Source organism: Pteropus alecto, unplaced genomic scaffold (genome assembly GCF_000325575.1).
Source record: "Pteropus alecto unplaced genomic scaffold, ASM32557v1 scaffold156, whole genome shotgun sequence".
Lineage (NCBI taxonomy): Eukaryota > Metazoa > Chordata > Mammalia > Chiroptera > Pteropodidae > Pteropus > Pteropus alecto.
This window is the reverse complement of record NW_006437746.1, coordinates 536518-556742: the sequence shown is the minus strand read 5'-3', so window position 1 is coordinate 556742 and position 20225 is coordinate 536518. Positions and strand designations below refer to the sequence as shown.

The 20225-nt window shown below is 41.7% G+C and overlaps 1 protein-coding gene and 1 long non-coding RNA gene across 2 annotated transcripts; one reads left to right on the top strand and one right to left on the bottom strand.

Moving 5' to 3' along the window:
• Positions 1-1100: 1100 nt before the first annotated feature.
• EIF1B (eukaryotic translation initiation factor 1B) lies at positions 1101-5491 on the bottom strand. The gene is made up of 4 exons (XM_006914813.3): positions 5188-5491; positions 4022-4185; positions 3485-3586; positions 1101-3080 (listed from the first exon to the last, which is right to left on the bottom strand). Exons 1-4 carry the CDS (start codon positions 5216-5218, stop codon positions 3036-3038), a joined length of 342 nt encoding a protein of 113 aa, XP_006914875.1. The 5' UTR covers positions 5219-5491; the 3' UTR covers positions 1101-3035.
• LOC112482056 lies at positions 5484-10182 on the top strand. The gene is made up of 2 exons (XR_003047177.1): positions 5484-5673; positions 5772-10182. It is a non-coding gene; the product is annotated as an uncharacterized LOC112482056 (long non-coding RNA).
• The last annotated feature ends 10043 nt before the right edge of the window (positions 10183-20225 follow it).

The window sequence follows — 20225 nt, the reverse complement described above, 5'->3', positions numbered from 1 at the left end:
AGCTGGACAGTTGGGCATGCCCCTCTCAACCAGCACTGATTCCACTTTGGTGCCCCAGGAGAGAAGGACAGCCGTTCCTCCAATTTCTGACCTTTCTTTTCCCAAGCTGCCATTATCTAGATAAAAAGGGAGTTAAATGTCCGCATAGCCACAAGAAAGGAGTGTCACACAGAGGCCCCTGACGTGGTTTTGCTCCTGCTTAATTGATTTGGCCCCTCCGCCCCAGAGAAGCACAAGGTCACCTGGCTGTCACCTGTCAAGTGAAGGCAGCTGGTTGCAGCCCACAGGAAGTGAAGGTTCCCTTGGTTTTAGTTACAGCAAAGCCATGCTCTCTCGCTTCCTTCCCACATGGAATTCTGGTTTGGTACGGGGAATACGCATAGGCCCGAGGGAGCAGGTCTGTGTGGACCATCTAACGAGGCTGATTTTTTCCTCAGCTTAACTACCCATTTCTTTAGTTGGAGCCCAGCTGGTGACAGGTGGCAGACGGAAGTCTGGTACCATTCTGTACTCATTATTTTGGTTAAGCTGCTATCTTGATTGGGACTAGAACTATTCCTTCTTCATGATCAGAGCTGCCCCGTTTCTAAGGTGGTTGATGGCAGCCATTACTTGAGTTCTTCCTAAGGAGATAAAACAGGCTTCCTTCCAGGCTTTCCTACCTCAGGGGCCAGGATGATGAGCAGAGGGCATCCTTGCTAATGCTGCTTTACACCAGGCCGTTCCTCAACCAAACATCAATTCCCTAACGACTTTGCCAAGACTTCTGTCAAGCCCTGAACATCAGGAACAAGTCACTTTCTTGTCCTCAACTCCCTATTTTACATTTTGTGCCCTGAAAGTACAGATTACTAAAGAAACTACACATCATAATCTCCCCACTTGGGAGGCCCAAGGAGATACCCAGTTTGGCTACTTTTGCTGCATTTGTAAGTCCGTTTTCCCTCCTCCATTATACAATGCCACCTAGTCACTTGTGCCCCTGAAGCCCTGCTCCCATGCTCTTAGGTACCTGAGGCTCCCAGTCAGCTTTCCCACACCAGCGTGATATTCCCCATTATCCTTGGACTAGTTTCAGTAAAACTGCAGAAATACGTAGATATTCTTAATTACGTCCTTTATTTCCATTGCATTGTTCAAAGACAAGAAAGAAGGGTACATGATCTGTTCTTGCTGTAAGGATGGGGTCTGCCCTACAGGTGACAAGTCCAGCCATGTGTCTGGGATGCACAGGCTGAAGGATCAGGAGGCGCTCCTCACAAAAACCAGCTTTGCTCAAAGCTTTAGATCCCATCCAATGGGAGTGGCCTGACACACGAAGCGATGACCAACTGCTCGGCTACGGGTGCCAAGGTGAGGGGGCTTTTCCTTCCCATTTTTGAGGCTTCCCTTGTCTATCTTCTTTGTTCAACCCTCATCTTAGACAGTTCTTTGCTGGGCATTAGCTTGGCCCTCAGTAGACAAAGAGGCAACACTTTACACATTAACGTTAAGTCTCTGCTTTGTCATTTTCATAAACTATTTCCACAGCACCTCTCAACCAGAGGTGGAATCATTACAAAATGTTACAGGTAGAAAAACGAGGATTTCTCGGTTAAGTTGGAGAATTCTCCCAAACTTCTTGATCTTCTTAGTCAAATTTATGCTTTTCCAGAAATGAGCTTACCAAATTTGACACTCTATTATGGTATAGTCACTTAAGTCTGTCTGTCTTTCTTGATTAGAGGTAGGATGGGGTAAGAAAGTAACAAAACCGATTACTTAAGTGTCTTTAAGAGGTAAATCTGTGGGGGCTGAGTCTGTTTTTCCAAAAGCAGTTTTATCAGAATAGGGGCCCGGGCTCAGCTGGTACAGACTGCACTGGTGCACAGCGAGACGCTGTCACACTGCCATCGTGCCGCTGCAGCGGCTGAAAAGTATGCACTTGTGGATGCATTTCTTCATCTTGGCTAAATGGCTTTAATGACACATCTTGATTACTGCTCAATAAAAAGCGTGAGTTTGGAACTCAAAAAGATGCGCTGCAAAGATCTCAGAGCTAAGAACTGCAAATCCTCTTTCTCACACAACACCCAGCCGCTATGCACCACCACCCGCGGCTCTCACTTCCTTCGGTGAAACACACACTGACACCAGGATGTAGTGAAAGAACATGGCTTTTCTGGCTGGAAGCCCTGGGCTGGCATCCCAACTGTCACTTTCTAGCACTCAAGGGAAGTTAACTTGAACCCCAGTATCTTCCAGCTGTAGGGTGGCATCGTCACCCACACTTGCAAAGCAGTGCCTGTGACTAAATTTATTTATGTTGAAAGTCTATTACATTATCTGGCACTTAGGGATAGACTTATTTTGGCAGCCCAGTGACATAACCAATAAAGACACAGAAAATAATTCTATGTGCTAATACTTAAGTTTAAATTATACTTCACATTATTTTTTAAAATTTAACACTGTGACAGATTCTTGGCTCTAGCTGAGTTTATACGCGATTCTATTCTTATTTTAAGTCAGTAAATGAAGAACACAAGCTACTTTTAACAAAGGTTCTCTTCTAGCTTTGGGTTTAACAGCAGCTGAATCTAATTAGAATACTTTCAGAATGAGAACTCCAATTATGAAAGACAAAATGTATGGGTATCTTACTTGCTTAAATTTGGGAGCCTAACTGCTCACAAAAGAATTCATATTTTTATTGTTAAGCTGCAACATACATGGTTTAATACAACAAAAAAACATTTAATCAAGTGAAAAGTAATAAACTGAACAATAAACAAATAAACACTCAAAACAAAATATTTTCCATTGGAAACATGTTAAGATGAATACGGGGTTTCATTACCATCTTACTGCAATTTTCTTATGTGTTACTAGCCTACATACCCCATGTTTTCTGTAGTCATGCAGATGTAAATGGAAATCTGAATGATTAAATAAATGAAAAGTCCGTTTACTGCAGAGAATCATTTCACAAGGCAGCCAAACTGGATTTAGAGAACAAAATTATTCAAGAAATTCTCCACGTATCTAGGTTCATTTTAGAATCCATGAACCTTAAGCTGTTCCTCCTTGACAATGCCAACCTGCAAAATAAAACTTAATTTAGCAGAACCACTCTGATACATAAATTCACCCTTCAGAAAACAAGGAGTCTCTAGCCATTAAAAAGAGTCACTGTTAAAAAACTTACAGCAACACTATTATTTGTGGCATTAACTGTTAATAACAATTCAACACACATTTTAATATCTGACACACCAAAACACACCCTGTGCAGATACAGGCATGATCACTCGAGTCATTCAAATGACAAAATAAACCCAATAAAGGTCCTACTATCTTCGAAGGAAGTACCAACTCTGTATTTCACTCAGTTAATTTACTTCGTTCACATGCTCTTCTCCTAAGTGGGAAATACTTCACGTTGCCCTTAAATACAGCTTTAGCAGCAAACTCCAGGCTGTACATAGAGCACCCGGTCACTTACCTCCAACAGAAATTGGCAAATGTTTTTTCTTTGGTCACCTTGAAGCTGAATAACCTCTCCGTATTCAGGATGTTCAATCACAGTACCATTACAGGCAAATTTCTGGAGAAGTACATAAATAGTCAACATAACAGAGTCAAAAACGATGAGGTTTTATTTTCACCAGAAGATGAAAATTAACTATTTCAGCAAGCTTGATTATGCTTAAGAAACAGGTTGTCTCCTGTAATCTCTAATAGTTCCAAGTTAATTTAAAAATGAAATGGCAGGTCACATAAAGGAAACGATTTTACTTGGAATACCCAAGAACTAAATTATTTCACATTTTGTTTGTAAGTCACGTACACCTTATTTTAAGATGGGAGACCAGACGGAAATATCTGGAAATATCTGGGTGTTAATTAAGAGAATAAACACACCTTTCTGGGATCCAATCACTTTCACCCACACCGATATAGTCAAGTAAAGGTGTGAACCACAATCCAATTCAGACATGTACATCAATAACCCTATATTAATTTCTTCTAACGCCTTTACCTTTTTGAAAGCTTTCACAAGTTTCTTTTTGTCATAATCATCTGCGATGCCCTGAACAGTGGTCAGTGTCTTCCTGCCGTTCCGTTGCTGGATTCTTATATGGATGTAATCCTCAGTCCCTGCCGGGAGTAAGTCGTCACCCTTAGTTGCATCAGCAAAGGGGTCTGCAGAGGGATACAAAAAAAATCAAAAGCAGAAAATATCTTTTAGTCAGTAACTTCTAGATATAAGGTACACTACACTGGACAGTCACAAAGAAGGTTCTAGTGCCTCTGCTTTTTTTGCAGGTCAGGATGGGGAGTGATGGGGGTGGGGCATTAATAAAACCTCCAAGTACTCTCACAAAAAGAGAACTACTTGACTAGGTATGTCCATTGATATCTGAATAGACAATTTTTGTTATAGGTAAATAATGTTACTGTTGAATGTAGTCCTCTAATGAGAAAAGGCATTTTAAAACCTTCATTTTATAGCCACTATAAAAATGTGCGTCATCTCGATTACCTTCTGATGACAACAAACATTCAAACACATCCACCCCAATTATTTCACCGTAACGGTGCCATGCAAAAAGTTAAAAATATATATATATATACGTATATATGGGTCTGTACATACACACATATATATCAAGAAGCGTAATTTTTACAAATCACTACGCAAGTAGAGAAAACTGGACCACTGCCCGGTGACAGATCACAGGTCCGCATCCGCATCTCCTACTAAACGCCCTCAAGAGCTGCTCAGAAACAGCGCCGGCCACTAGTGGATGCCGCTCCCCAAGCCCGTGGCCCGGCATCGCCCCTGCGAGCAGCAGGGCAGGTCTAGGGGCGGCGTAACGGGGTCGCAGAGATGTCATGGGCGGGAGGCGGGCGGCAGCCGGGTCAAGGACCGGGCAGGGGGCGGCACAGGGACCACGGTCGGGGCTCGGAGAGGAGGGGCCGGGGGCTGCCGGCCGTCTTCGGGGAGGGGGTCGCCAGGGGCCCAGTCGCCATTTTCTGTGAGCCGAGACAAAGCCCCACTCGGGGTGCCGCGAGGGCAGAGGGGGGGCCCCCTCGGAGCGGTGGTCAGGGCGAGCGGTGCCGGCGAGGGCGGGCAGGGGCAGCCGGCCGGTCGGAGCGGCGCGCGGGGGCAGGGAGGGGACGGCGGCGGCGACCCGGTCTTACCGAAAGATTGGAGGTTCTGGATAGTGGACATGCGATACTAGTGTGAGGCCGGTGAAGGGATAAAATTCCTGCGGGGCCCGCCCGGATCACCGTGTCAGGAGGCTGCAGTGGCGAGAAAACGGAAATAAATAAGGAGATGCTTCGCCCCGGGGCTGGGATTCGGCTGGAGCGACAGCGGCGGCGGAAGCCGGGAGGAGGCAGGAAGAGGCGAAGGAGGAGGCGGAGGAAGAGGCGGCGGCGACGGAGGCGAGGACGCGAGAGAAGAGGCGGCGCTGCGGCTTCTCCTACAAAATGGCCGATGGAGACTATTTAGCCGCGCCCGCCGCCCCCTCCCACGTGACCACCCGCGCCGGGCATCCTGGGACTTGTAGTTTCCTGGAGCCGACAGCTCTGGGAAAGCCTGGGGGCCGGCGGGCTTTCGGGACCGCAATTCCCAGCAGGAAGTTTGCGGTCCAGTGCCGACCAGCAGGACTGGGAACGGTCCAGGTGGGTGCGGGTCGCTCGGGGCAGATCCCGCAGGTCTTGGGCTGTCTTCCCCGTGGTCTCGCATGCTCTCCCCTGATTCCCCTTATCTCGCCCTACAGTGGCGTCGCCGAGGGGTTGGTGCTGGGAGATGATCTCCATCAGTCAACCTCGAGGCCCCGGGTAATGTAAGTAAAATCGGGATGTAGGAGTTCAACAAGCCCAGCTTTCGACTTCACGGTCGCCTCTCAGCACCTCCTGCATCGAAATTCCAGGACCCCCTGCACCGCGTTGCAGGAGCCGTGTTAGTCCCCACCAAGGTTCGAGGTGGGAGCCTACCTACCCCCCAGGTTGGGCCCCCTTCCGATTCCCTAGCGCGGCGGTTTTCAAACTCTAGCGTCCATCTCCCGGAAGGCTTGATAAACACAGATTGACAGACTCGCAGTTTCTTTTTAAGCAGGTCTGGGGCGTGACCTCAGAATTTGCAAATCTAGTAAGCTCCCAGGTAAGTCTGATGCTGATGGTCTGGGACCACGCTTCAGAACCACTGCTCACCTTCACCTGGGGCCTGGCATCTAGTGGGTGTCAGGTATGTGTCAACTGAATATACCAGAAAAACAGCCTGTCAACTTGGACACAGAACCTCGAACAGGACAGGTGCCAGATATAAATCGAAGATGTGCTCACCAAATAGGTTAATTGATGTAGAGTCGGGTACCAGAACTGTAATGCCTTCCTATCAAGCTACGCACAGGAAAATAAACCTAAGACTCTGGCTTACCTAGGCAGTCCCACTTGGTTGGCTTTCTGGAAGCAAAGGGATAGACTAAAATTTAGGGATTCTTAACCTTTTTTTTTTTTTTTTATGCCATGGCAGTCTTGCGAAGCCTATAGACCCCTTCTAAGAATATGCTTTAAGTGCATGAAATAAAACATTTAAGGTTACAAAGGAAATTGTACTGAATTGAAATTGTATTGAAATGAAAAGCAACACATTGGTAGCATAGTATTGTTTCTTTACTAACGCATTAATTAACAAGGTCTAGCAGCAAGTCTAACTATTAGAATTTCAAAAGGTGCTAGCTAAAAGATATTTCGAGATGTCTGAAACATCAGAAATGTAATATGAAAATATCTGTGACTTCTATTCGTGCAAAGTGACAGGTCCTTCTAAAATATTATTGTGATGTTGCCAGTGTTCATAATGGAGGAAATGCTAAACTGTGCTTAGATATTAGATGTAGGTATAATCTTTTTTCTCATCCAATTTTAGGAATCTTCTCCTACCCCCACCCCCGACCCTGCAATTTATCCATGGACCAAAGATCTGCAGACCCCAGGTTAAGAATATCTGGATTTAATAATCTTTCATGATTAACGATAATAGGTATTATTTATTGAGTGCTTACTTTTTGCCTGTTGTAAGACTTCTCGCAATATTATTAATCTTCATAGCCATTCTATGATGTAGTTATTATTCTGTTTAGCAGATGTAGAAATGGAGGCTTTCAAAGGTTATATAATTTGCCTAAAAAAAATCAGATTCTTAACTCCCAGAAATCTAACTATGTTTTTGGTCTTCTAGTCCTGATTTAAATGAATAATATGTTTATTATCCAAACTAAGGTATAAAGTTTTAGAGCTGGTTATGAAACAGAGAATCAAAATTTTTTGATTACAGCTACAACGGTTTTTGTTTTTTGGTCTTATACTTTTATAAGCACATTTTAATTTTTAATATCTTTCTAGATGAAGTATAGAATAAACAAAATTCATCTGTTTCTGTTTTCTTTCTTCCTAGATGTCCAAAACCATTTTATATTACATTGTTTCTTAGAAGGAGCCAAAGAAACAGAAGTTTTTTTTAAAAATCCAGAAACCTTAGGGTTTTCATGGTCATTATCCCTGTCAGGAGAACTCATCCTTTCTTAGACCTGTTATTTACATCAGAAACCCCCAGGAGCTCATACATCTTCAATCAAAGCCAATTATGAATACAAGTCAGATGCAATTGTGATTATTATCTTAAAAACTCTCCTGGCTCTCTGGTCATTCATAGACTTCGTTAGACTTGCACTGTCCAATACGAGAAACTACTAGCCACAATGTGGCCATTGAGTGCTTACAGTGTTTCTGGTCCTCATTGCTATATTCTCCAAGTTTAAAGAACACACTGACCTTTCAAAGATTTAAGTTGTCTCAATTTCACCTCTTTCTTTTTACTTTTTAAAATGTTGCTCCTAGACTATTTCGTGGCCCTCGTACTATTTTTATTAGCACTGGCTTAAAAGTGAGAGGATTTGACCTATATATAAAGTTATAAAAGGAATAAATTAAAGTATTTAAAACCTAGTATTTTTAGTTCTAAATGGTACCAGCCTAGTTTAAGGTGATGATTTCCTGCCTTATTTCAGAAGGAGTTTAGATCACTTGCAGAGAACAGTAGTATTGACTAAAGGAATCAGGGAAGATTTATAAAAAAAAAAAAGTAGAATAGTTGAAAAATAAAAGCCCCCAGAGCTAGAGATAGACCCCAAATCTGGCTCTTACTTTCTCAATGGTTATGACAAAGAAAAAGTCTACTAGAAAATCCCTCTGTCTACGGGATGAGAACATACCAGTTGCGCAGGAGGAATGACTTTGCCTGGCCCTGAACCACAGGAGATGATTTTCTTGGGCCCTCATAAAGGGGACACTGTGATGTATTGGACAGCATCCTAGCAGCCTGCCTACCATGAGGACAATGGTGGGTTTTATGCAACTGTTTCTTATATCTGCAAGTCATGAAGACATGCTTTCAGATTTGGTCCTCAGCCATCCATAGGTTGCCTGTCGTGGCGGGCATGTGATAATGTCCCACTCAGATTTCCTGCTTCAGTGAGCGTAATTGACCAACAGCCCCAGCTGCTGTACTCTGAATTCAGCATTGGTGATGCCACACTTCCCATTGGCTGCTCTCAGCCAATAACTGAGTGCAGCCAAGATCCTAATGTAGCCCTGTGATGGGCGGCTCTCCTCAAGAACTCTCCATTGGCCTGGCTGAACTTTCTTAGACTTATGCTGTAGATAAGACTCTTCTTATTCAGCCCTTCTTTCTCCTTCACAGGGTCACCTCCTCTGGCTCCTTCCTCTTTCCTCACAGGTGTTTTCCCCAATTAATGTCTTGTACATCTAATCCCATTTGAATGTCTGCTTCTCAAAGGACCCAAATTGATGCTCCTTATTCCATAGTGGTTGATGAGGGGACAATAAGTAGGAGGAAAGTTCTAGGCTTTTTCTCCAAACCCTAAAATCTAGTGAGCTGTGCTAGATGCATGAGGCTAATGGAAATTTTGCCTCAAGGCTTAAGGCCTTCAATATAAAAGTGCAGGCAGCTTTTTCTTCTCCTGGGCGTGCACTCTAAAATAAGCCCTTTGCAACTTGCATATATGATGGTAAGAATACTTTCCAGGTGAAATACCTCTAAATTTAAAACGATAGGTCCAATTTTTTTTATTTTATTTTGAAAAAGTGCAGTAAATACTATGTTTCTAGACCCTTTGGACATCCTGATGTTCAGGTCAGTTAGAAAAAGTCTGTAAAAATCTCAGCTTATATCATGAGTACTTGATTATTATAATACCAATGTGTGATACAAATAAAATGTTTGAAACATTACATATATGATAAGGACTTAATTCCTTTATCATTGAGCATAGTAGAGTTTGGTTACAGCAGAACTTATTATTAAGAATATTTACATACGTCAAAAGTAAAATCATGTCCCCAGAAACCTACTTAATTACAGTGGCAACTTGAATGATAGGTCACTAATGTAACTGGTTATAAAAGGTTACACTGTCTTTAGAGAGCAGAGAATAGTCACTGGCTGAAGATGATTAACTCAGCATCTTCATTATCAAAAAGTCCCTAACAATATCAGAAAAGATACATTTTTTGGAAGAATAAATTCAGCCTCGGACAAAAAGATGTGCCATCAGTGGATCAGGTATTTCCTTCCTCCTGAAGGAAAGGACAGATGTAAACTAATTGATAGAGGAAACTGCAGGCTTAAACACTGGCTCCACTGGATTCCTGAGGATCATGGGACATCTTCAAAATTCTGATATTTGAACCTGAAATTCTATATGTAGACAAAACAAGGTGCAAGATTTTTAATCTGAAATTTTATATTTATGCAAAATAGTATGCAAGATGGAAGGCAGAATACAAGCATTTACAAAACATTCACGGACTCCGAAAGTTTACTCTCACAGTATTGATGACATACTCCAGAAATATTAAAAACCCGAGGAGAAAGATGTAAGATGAAAGACAGGCATGAAGAAATCAGTAAAAATTGCGATTATGTCTAAATTATATTGATATGTAATGAGGGTGAAAAATTCTATGGGTAATTCCTAGAAGAATAGAAATTCCATGCATGTTTCAACCCAACTAAAGGGAAGAGGGATAAAAGAGTAACAAGAAATCATATAGTAATTTAAAAACATTAAATCATAATAAAGAAGTAAAAAGTACATAATTCAGTAATCATAGAAGTGTGAATCATATTTTTCTATTAAAAGGCAACCTCTTTGGTTTCAAACTAAAAATGGTTCATCTAGATGCTATTTATGACACATTTAAGGTCAAATGACAGATTGAAAAAGTTATTGCATGTAACTGCTAATTGGAAAATAGGATTGAACAATATTATCAGAAAAAAATGAATTGAGAATCATATTAAACCAGATAAAGAATAGTTCATGTAGATCATAGTTATATTAAACCAAGAAAATGAGTTATAAACTTTTTTCTTAACGACTCCACAAAATGCACATAAAAATATGGAGGAATGGACAAATTTGCGGTCAGAATGAGATATAGTAATGCATCTGTTTCAGAAATAGACAAGTAAACATAAATTAAGTAAAGATAGAAGTATTTTTAGTAATACAATGAACTCACTTGGCCCAATAGACCTATGTAAAACTTTATACCCAATGCAAAGCATACCAGTTATTTGTTGAAACACTTATGACAGGTTTACAAAAATCCTATTATGTGCTATTTCTTAAAGAAGAACACAAAACTTAAAATGTAGGAATCTATAGGGTATATTCTCTGACCAATATTCAATAAATTAGTTATTAACAAATAAGTTAACTAAAACAAACTATTTGGAATTTTTAAAAAGTATATTCATCTAATTCTTGATTAGATAGGAAATCAAAATTGAATTATAAATTATTAAGAAATTAGTTTTAGAAAGAAAGCAGTATATATCCAAATATAGGGAATGTAGCCAAAGCAGCATCAGGGGGGAAATGTGTAGCATTACTTGTACTTATGAGAAAATATGGAAAATAAATGGACTATTTTTGAACTCAAAAGCTAGGAAAAAAAAAAAGTCCCAAAATATGGGGAAAAAATAAACAGAAAAGCAAAAGTTAATAAGTTAGGAAAAACAAGAATAATGATCAATATAAATTATTAATAAGAAACCAAATTTTGTTCTTTTAAAAGACTTAAAATGGATGAACCTGTGGCAGTTGTGATCAAGAGAAAGGGAGAAGGCTCAAAAAGATAACCTTGATAATCAGGAAGAGACATAACTAGATACAGAGGACTTTTAAAATAATTAGGAGAATAGGAATCAATTTGAAAATCTGGATTCAAAGTATGATTTTCATAAGTTTCTATAATTGATTTACAAGAAGATAGAAGGTAGGAAAATATCTTTTCCTAAAAAAGGAACCTAGCCTAAATAGTTTTACATAAAAAATCCCATGTTATATAAAATGTTCCAAAGCATAATAAAAGAAGGAAAGCTTCCCAACTTATAAAAGCAAAGATGATATAAAAGAAATAGTTTAAAATAGCATCAAAAATAATAAAATAACAAATTTAACAAAATCAGTGTAAAACTTATACTCTTTATATAACATTCCTGAAAGAAATTAAATAAATGGAAAGACATCTCATGTTCATAGATCAGAAGACTTAAGATGGTGATGTTCCCCAAACTGATCTACAGATTCAACACAATACCCAATGCAGTACCAATACCTGACACAGGTGTGAATCTTTGTGGCCTCAGATTAGACAATGGCTTCTTAGATATGACACCAAAAGCACAAATAACAAAAAATCAATAAATTGGACTTCATCAAATTTAAAAACTTTTGTATTTGAAAGAACACCATCAAGAAAGAGAAACAACCCACAGAATGAGAAAAATTTGCAAATTTTCTGGTAAGAGAGTTGGGTCCAGAATACGTAAAGAACTCATAACTCAATAATAAAAAACACAATTAAAAAATGGGAAAGGATTTGAATAGATATTTTTCCAAAGAAGATAAACAAATGGCCAATGAGCACGTGAAAAGATGCTCAACATCATTAGCCATCAGGGAGACACAAATGAAAACCAAAATGAGATGCCACTTTACGTCCACCTAGGATGGCTATCATCAAAAACAATAAGTATTGATGAGAAATGGGAACTTTGATACACTGCTGTAGGAATGTAAAATGCTGAAACCCTATTAGAAAACAGTCTGGCAGTGCCTCAAAAGGTTAAACAGGTGCATTATGTGACCCACCTATTCCCCTCTAAAGTATTTGAAAACCTATATGCTCACAAAAATTTGTACAGGAATGTTCATGACAGCATTATTCATAATAACCAAAAAGCAGAAACCACCCAAATGTCCATCAGCTGATGAATGAATATACATTTTGATGGATCCATACCATGGAATATTATTTAGCTATAAAATGAATGACATGTGCTATAACGTGGATGAACTTTGAAAACGTGCTAAGTGAAAGAAGCCAGGCACAAAAGACCACATATTGTATGATTCCATTTTTGTCAATTGTCCAGAACTAACCAATCTGTAGAGACAGAAAGCAGGTTAGCGGTTTCCTAGGGTTGGGGGTGTATTTGAGGAGAAGTGGGTAGTTATGCTAATGAGTATGTGGTTTCTTTTTTGGGTGATGAAAATGTTCTAAAATTGATTATGAGGATGGTTACAGAAATCTATAAAAGTCATTGAATTCTATACTTTAAATGGATGAATTGTATGATAATATGAATTATATTGCAATAAAACGTAAGAAAAAAAGTAAAAATGAGTCTTATTCACTATCAGTATATTAAACATTAGCATATCAGGTCAGCATTATATCATAAGAATATTAACCCAGAAATGCTAGGATAATTGATCATAAGTATGTTATAATTGTAGTAAAAGATTTAGAATTTGATATATAAGGATTTAAAGATAGGATTTGCCATTTCGCAGAAACAGAATTGTTCACCAGCCAGGGGCTGAGGAACCCTCCACACCCCAAGCCATTAACACATCAAAATGACAGGCTTTAGCAACACAAATACAACCGAGACCACTCCTGGGAGTTGCCTTTTAGTCAGTAAGGTTGGAGGTTCCTTGGGGTGCTGGGAAGTGGAGTGGAGACTTGGTGACACTGGAGTAGAAGGGTGGAGAGCTTGCATGTTTCAGATGGAAGAGATGAGCCCTCTTGACAGCACAGAAAAGAAAGGCAGACATCCAAGTCTTAAGTCAGCTACCTTCGAAAAAAGCCCTCGGAAAAGGGATACTGATGATACCCATTTGGAAAACTGCACAGTATCGTTTCATTAAGGCTTTAACGTCTGGTTACAGACATGACGTACTACCAGGTTGAAGAGACTGACCCCCCTTCCCCCCATTCTCCAATACATTGACATTAAAGGACACAGCTGTATGGTCATTTCAACAAAATGAAAAAAAAAATGATTTTAATCAATCACTTGATTCTGTTCTCCAAGGGTACTATCTCTTTTTTTTCCCCCTAACAAGAGGAAGGCCGAGGACTACCGTGTGGAAGTTGAAGCTGCATCTTATTTTATCTCATGCAATTTTGGGAAGTGGGATGACACGGGAGGTGGTTGCTTCTTATTTCAAGGAGAGATGAGTGACCTTTCCAAGTTCAAGTTTTTATGCTGATATCTTCAGTGTAATAATAGCTTCCCTGAATTCTTTTCTTAGCTCACTTTAATATAAGGGCTACTCAATCGATTCTGTTACTCACTTATACCCATATTATCGTCTCCCCACCTGGGTATGGAATCCCAGACCAACCATGCCCTTACACTACAGGGCTGCACGAAGCTCTGGGGACAGCCACATTGACATGCAAACCTGTGGCACCGTGTCCTCATAAGATCTTATTGACGTCATCCTCATGTTTTGTCAGCTGCTTAGGCCACAGGGTCTACGTTTTCAACACAAATTTAATCATATGCCTTTCTCGCGAACATTGTATTTAATGGATTTACAATGCTGATAAAACAATCTCACCCAAGATTTCATTTCTTTTTTGACAGGATTAGATCTCATCTAAGCAAACAAAGAAATATTCATGTGGCACAATAGTAATAGCTTGCGTTTACTGAGTGTGCACTGTGTACCAGGTCAGGGCTAAGTGCTTGACATGCGACCTTGTTATTTTCCTTAGCCAGCCTCGTTTTAAATTCTGGACCACAGATCTCGAATGGACAGTCAGCAGCACTGCACAGCTTCCTGCTCTTCCTGCGATGTTCTTTTTCTCACTCTACAGTGATGATTTCATGCATCTTCTCTGTTCTCAAAACCCAGTTTCTTCCCCTGTGTTCATTCTCAGCTGACGACCTTGCTCATACTTAAGGGAGAAAATTGAAGCAATCGGGTGGGAACAAATTGCATCCAGACACCAAATTCCAAATCTCCCTGCATTTGTACCTCTGCTCTCTGCCTTGCCGCTTGTTAAAATGGATGCATTATCTCTGTTTTCCTCTTCTGTCCTCTCGAGGATGTTGCTCCTGGAAGCATCCTCTTCTTTCTCTTGCGTTTATATTCTCCCTCCCTGTTCACTCTCTCTCATAGTATCAGTTCCAGCCGGATGCAGATATTCTCTAGCATCTTTATCTTAAAAAGACAAAAACAAAAACCTCCCTCGGCCTTATTTTCTTTTCTCACCAGGACCCACTTCTCTGTTCTTCCGAAGAGCTGTCTAGGGTCATCCTCTCTCCACTTTCTCGTGACCCATTCCCCCTCAGGCCCTCCAGACAGGCCTCCATCTCCACTGCCATGCTGAGACCATTCTTGTCCAAGATTTTTTGCCCTCCATATTGCCAATCCAATGCCATCTCACTGTTTTTATCCCACTTGACCCTCTTCACAGCATTCATGGACTTCTCCTTTGTTCTCCCGGCTTCTATGACATCGCTCTCTCTTGGCTTTTCCCATGTCATCGGTCACACGATTTCCAACTCTTTTGCTGGCTCCTTGTCTACCCAAATTGTGCCAGTGCGATGTTTCAAATAGAAGGAAAATCAGGAGACGGTGCATCTTGGAGGCTGAGTTAGGCATGATGGTCACCAGCAGAGGACAGTTGTGTCCGGTGGCCTAGCAACCTCGTGGTTGCATTCAGTGGCATCATGGTGTCAGGATGAGGGGCATGGAGTTGAGGTAGAGGAGGTATTTTCAGACATTCATGAGACCAGGGAGGGTCTCAGGTCATTTCCATTTGGTTTGCATTAAGCTATCAGCAAAAAGGAAATGCATTAGAATTTTCCCTTGAACTAAAAAAATTAAAGAGAGAGAGGAAGTTATTCTGTATCAAAAGCATCTTTGAGAAATGGGTAGGATAAGGAGAGGGTGAGAAAACAGGTTTTTAAAAAAATTTTCAATTATAGTTGACATCCAATATTAGTGTTTCATGTGTACAGCACAGTTAGAAAACAGAGTAAATAAAAGAAAATCTACTCTTTAGTTTAGCTCACCTTAATTACCTTAGACTATTAGACCTCTTTAATAATAATAATGTGCCTCAACCGAAACACAAGAATTTGCAGAGCTGTCAGTACTAGCGATGAGTTTGGAGGGCAATGTCATTGCTTCTTAGAGTATAATTCCAAAATTAAAAATAAAATACCCCAGACAATATAAAAAACAACATTCTCATAGCATTTTTCATTGTAGCCGCAGAAAAGGATTTCTGGTGGCTTTTTTTTTAAATAAATGATAAAAAGGGGAGACCTTCACTCTCTTAGACACAGGTGTATATTTGTCAAAACTACCCAATCACAAAAAAACAAATCTGGCTTTTCCAAGGAAATACATTATGGTCTATGTAATTGCTGTAATGAGCTGTGGGGACATCACTGACCATTAGCGGAAAAAACAGATGGATTGAGATTTGTTTTCACGCATGAGCTAGGATGTTGGGAAAATGTAAATTGTTGGCCATCAACTAAGTCACCCTGATGTGTAGTCAGGGTGCTGAGTCACAAATAGTGGGGGAAATGGTGAACCCAGTGCCTGAGTGACGTCTTTTAGTTACTCAGAGCTATCATTTTAGGTGCCTTTCAGGGTAGCTAATGAAATAGTGTGGAGGTTACAGAATCGGTTCAAACGAAAATCCAAGCAAATTTGACAGCAAAACAAAGTACTACTGTTTTCCATGTCTAGTCCACTGTCTTAGCTAATGGAGCTGCCACTGCCCCAGCAACCCTGGCGGGAACCGGGGGCCCTTCCGCCCCTTCCCTCCCTCCTCTCCACTCTTCTACAGGATTTAGGCCCAGTTTTCTATAGTGGTAACCTGCTCATTGGTGCCTCTTTTCTGACTTTTCCTCCCTCCATTCTCTCGTGTTTCCCCTCCCTCAGCATGTATCCTGGGGTCACCCCCAAGTGAACTACTCGACACAGAGTCAGCGTAGAGGAACACCCAAGTGAAGACCCCCCTGCAGCAGTGTATGCACGTGGTTGCATGTCTTTCTCCTGCACTGACCCGAAAGCTTCTTAAGAAACCAGGTTCCATTTGTCCCATGTGGAGCCTGGAACAGAGCAGGTACTTGAAACAAATTAGGTTCATGCGGGGTGGCGTGGTGGTCTGGCTCTGGGTTGTGGTTACTCCATGCCCATGTGACTGAACTGAACCGTACAACAGGGGAGCAGCCCTCTCATGCCCACCCTGGGGTTCAGTGTGAGCCCCCCCCCCGACACTGGTGTATAAGAGTATGCTTAACACCAAAATGGAGGAGTAGGAGGCTCCCCCCCAAACCTGTTTCACGCTTGCCCCTTTTCTAACGAGGATGGGGCAACCCCAGGTGGCAATAATGGTTTAAGCACCTGCTCCCCAGAGTCCAGTCACAGCCCCTGCATCCACAGACACTCACGACCCGTGGCTCCCATGAGACACCAGCAACTTTGGCTTAGTCTAGCCAGGCCTCTTGTAACACTGTCTCTGGGCTGAGAAGGAGTTAACACAGAGTTCTTGGATGCCATTGCCCCTTCCTACCGTCACTGACAAGCCAGGAAAGGCACAGAGATGTTCGCTCTTTTCATAGACTTCCCTGAACATAGCTCATGTGCCCAGACATGACCCATCTTTTCTCTGATTGCAAGGACAGTCAGAAGAGGCACCAATGAACAGGTTACTATTACAAGTAACTGGGCCTAAATCCTGCCGGGCACTCTCCGAGGGACTGTGTTGAACCTTGCTACTCAAACTGTGGCCAGCAGCTTTGGCATCACCTGGTAGCTTGTCAGAAATGCAGGGTGGTGGGCTGCATTCCAACTCCGCTCTATCAGAATCTGTTTGCACATTAAACTTCGGGAAGTACTGCCTTCAGTCTTTCATCTTTATCAAATATGACAACTTTGACATAAAACACATTTTTTTTTCTATATTTTAGGACTCAATTCTACCAAACTGGATTCTTTTAGATAAATTTTTTGAGGTTTCCAGTGTTTGGAGTGGATATTAAAAGATGTCAGCCCCTAGAAAGCTCTTTAAAATGCAACTCTGTTTACCTGCACTTTATCATCATTATAACTCAGTTGCAGAGACAGAAGGCTCATGCAACCAACTGTTCTGTAAAATGCAAATTTTGTATGGAAAATATTTCTCTCGGGAGAAAATAAAGCGGCTGTTGTGCGAGAAGTTATTTTTAAAGGACTGTACCAAATGTCTCCTATGCTTTAAAATTTTATCAAAAATTTCAGTGAAGAGACGACCCTTTGTGAAAGAGCAACATGTACATACATTGGAATAGATAGATATAGATAGATAGATAGATAGATAGATAGATAGATAGATAGATAGATAGAATGATGATAGATAGATATCCTCCTAAAAATGTAACCAAAATTTCATACATAAATTGTGGAATGTCAAAACAAGAAGCTCGATGTTTGCTTATACACCCTTGATACCGATAATGTGAGTTTACTTTTAGATAGTCACTAATCTTCATTTCATCTTTAACACAAGGATTAAACTAAGGTGATACAACTAATTTTTCAGGTAGTGTATCAGTTAGCCATTGCTGCATAACGAACAACCCAAAACTCAGTGGTTTAAAAGAGCAATGATTTGTTCTTGTTCATATATCTACAGGTTGACTGGGTGGCTCTGCTGATCTCACCTGGGCTCACCGAACTTGGCTGCAAGCTGCAGCTTGGGTCTGGGTCCGTTCCTTGGACCAGAGGGCTGCCTGTGTTTATGCTCTCCCAGTGGATGGCAAAATGTGAGTGGACAAACCCAACTTCATCAACATACTTCAAGCCCCATATATAACCCTTTTGCTAATACCTCGTTAGCCAAAGCAAGTCACAAGGCCAAACCCAAACTAAGGGGTAGAGAATGCTGTGGTTGGAATGTCTGTGTCCTTCCTAAATTCTTATGTTGAAACCTAACCCCTAAGGTGATGGGGATAGGAGGTGGGGCCTTTGGGAGGTGGCCCCTCCCTCATGACTGGAATAAGCGTCCTTTTAAAAGGGGCTCCAGAGAGGACCCTTGTCCCCTCCCACCGTGTACAGTGTAAGTGGGCACTCTGCAACAGCTTTTCCCAGAAACCAGCGTATCGGCACCCTGATCTTGGACTTGCAACGTCCAGAACTGTGAGAAATAGATTGCTATGGTTTTTTTCAGCTACCCAGTCTCTGGTATTTTGTTACAGCAGCCTGAACAGACTAAGACAGAGACGTAGGGTCTACCAACCATGAGGCAAATCACATGGCCAAACCCAGCCTCAGTGGGGCGGAGTAGTACACTCCTCTCAGAGTTGGGGGTGTAAAGGGAGTGAATATTTGCAGAATAATCTCCTACTATGAGTAGAAAAATGGAGGCACAGCATTTTGCGTAAATCGTGGTGTGAACATTTGATTTTTTTTTTTTTATCCTAAAAGGATAAGAAACCAACATCGAGCACCTATAGTTACCAAGCTTTCTGCTGAGAGTTTTTTCATATGTTATCTGATTTAGCTTTCGCAGCACCACAAAGATTTCTGTGGCCTCATTTTACACATGAGGTGATGGGCCACAGAGCCAGGAAATGGGGAGTCTTGGAGCCTAGTTTTTTTCTGGCAGCTTTCAAATGCTTTGAATGCTCAATCACATTTTTCTTTTTGTCACAGCAAATCAAGCACTTAAGAGAAAATATTATCTTTATACTGTTACTATTTACTTAGAAGCAAGCAGAGCTGTACATTTTCTGAGTATAGCTGCCCATCACTCCTGATACTAAATTTACTGACTCAAATTGATTCTCTTGAATATTCAGATTGTTAATGCAGATTGGCTGCTCAACACATACTTTTGCGGCTTCTGGGGTAGAGAAGCTGAATGCTCAGGTACTTTACGTGTGACTGGGCCCTCTTCACTGTCTTACACGTCTTGATTTCTTGTGGGTTGGGGGGGTGTGGGTGGGAGGGTGGAGAAATCAGCAATTTTGGTGGGAAACGCTGCCTGGAGAGGATTTCAGATGGGTCTACTGATATTGTCCTCCGTGCCTCCCACATCTGAGATGTCCTGTCAACCTAAATGTGAGCTCGTCATCAGTGGTTGGCAAGCATTATTGTGCCTGGCACATTAATGGTAGTGTAGACTGACGACTGGAGATGATTGGATTGCTCCCATGAATCTGTGTTTTAACAGGTGATTCCGATGCCCGCTCAAGTTGAGGATCACTGCGTTAGACCACCAGGGAGAGATGGCTCTTGGTTTCAATCAGTGTTTTCATTCATTCATTCATTCATTTCAGGTTAGAGGAGGGATCCTATTCCTATTTGGGGATGGCAGGGGCCAGTGTCTGGCTTCAGTATCCCGGGCAGGCCAGACTGAGAGGAGAAATGACTGCCCTGAGCCTGTGCAAGGCTGGGAGAGTCCCCGTCTTGCTTCCTGCTCAGCTGCACGTCCCTGCAGAGATTGGCGGGGGCTTCTCCGCGGAGGCCCAGGCTTACTTACTTCTAGGGTCTAACCCAGGTTCTCAACCTTGGCACCACTGACATTGTGGGTTCGATAATCTGTTGTGGGGGGCTGTCCTGTGCATTGCTGCGACAATCAAAAATGTTCCCTAAGAGACAAAATCACACCGCCCCCGGCTTTGAGAACTGCTGGTCTTAGCTGAGTGACAACTCAGTCGAGGCGATCACTTAGAAATTTTGTTCTCAGGAGAACCAGCAATGGAGAGGTGACTGGAAGGGCCATAGGGTGAGGGGCAAGAGTGGCTTTGAATCGTGGTCCCTCCGGTGACTAACCATGAC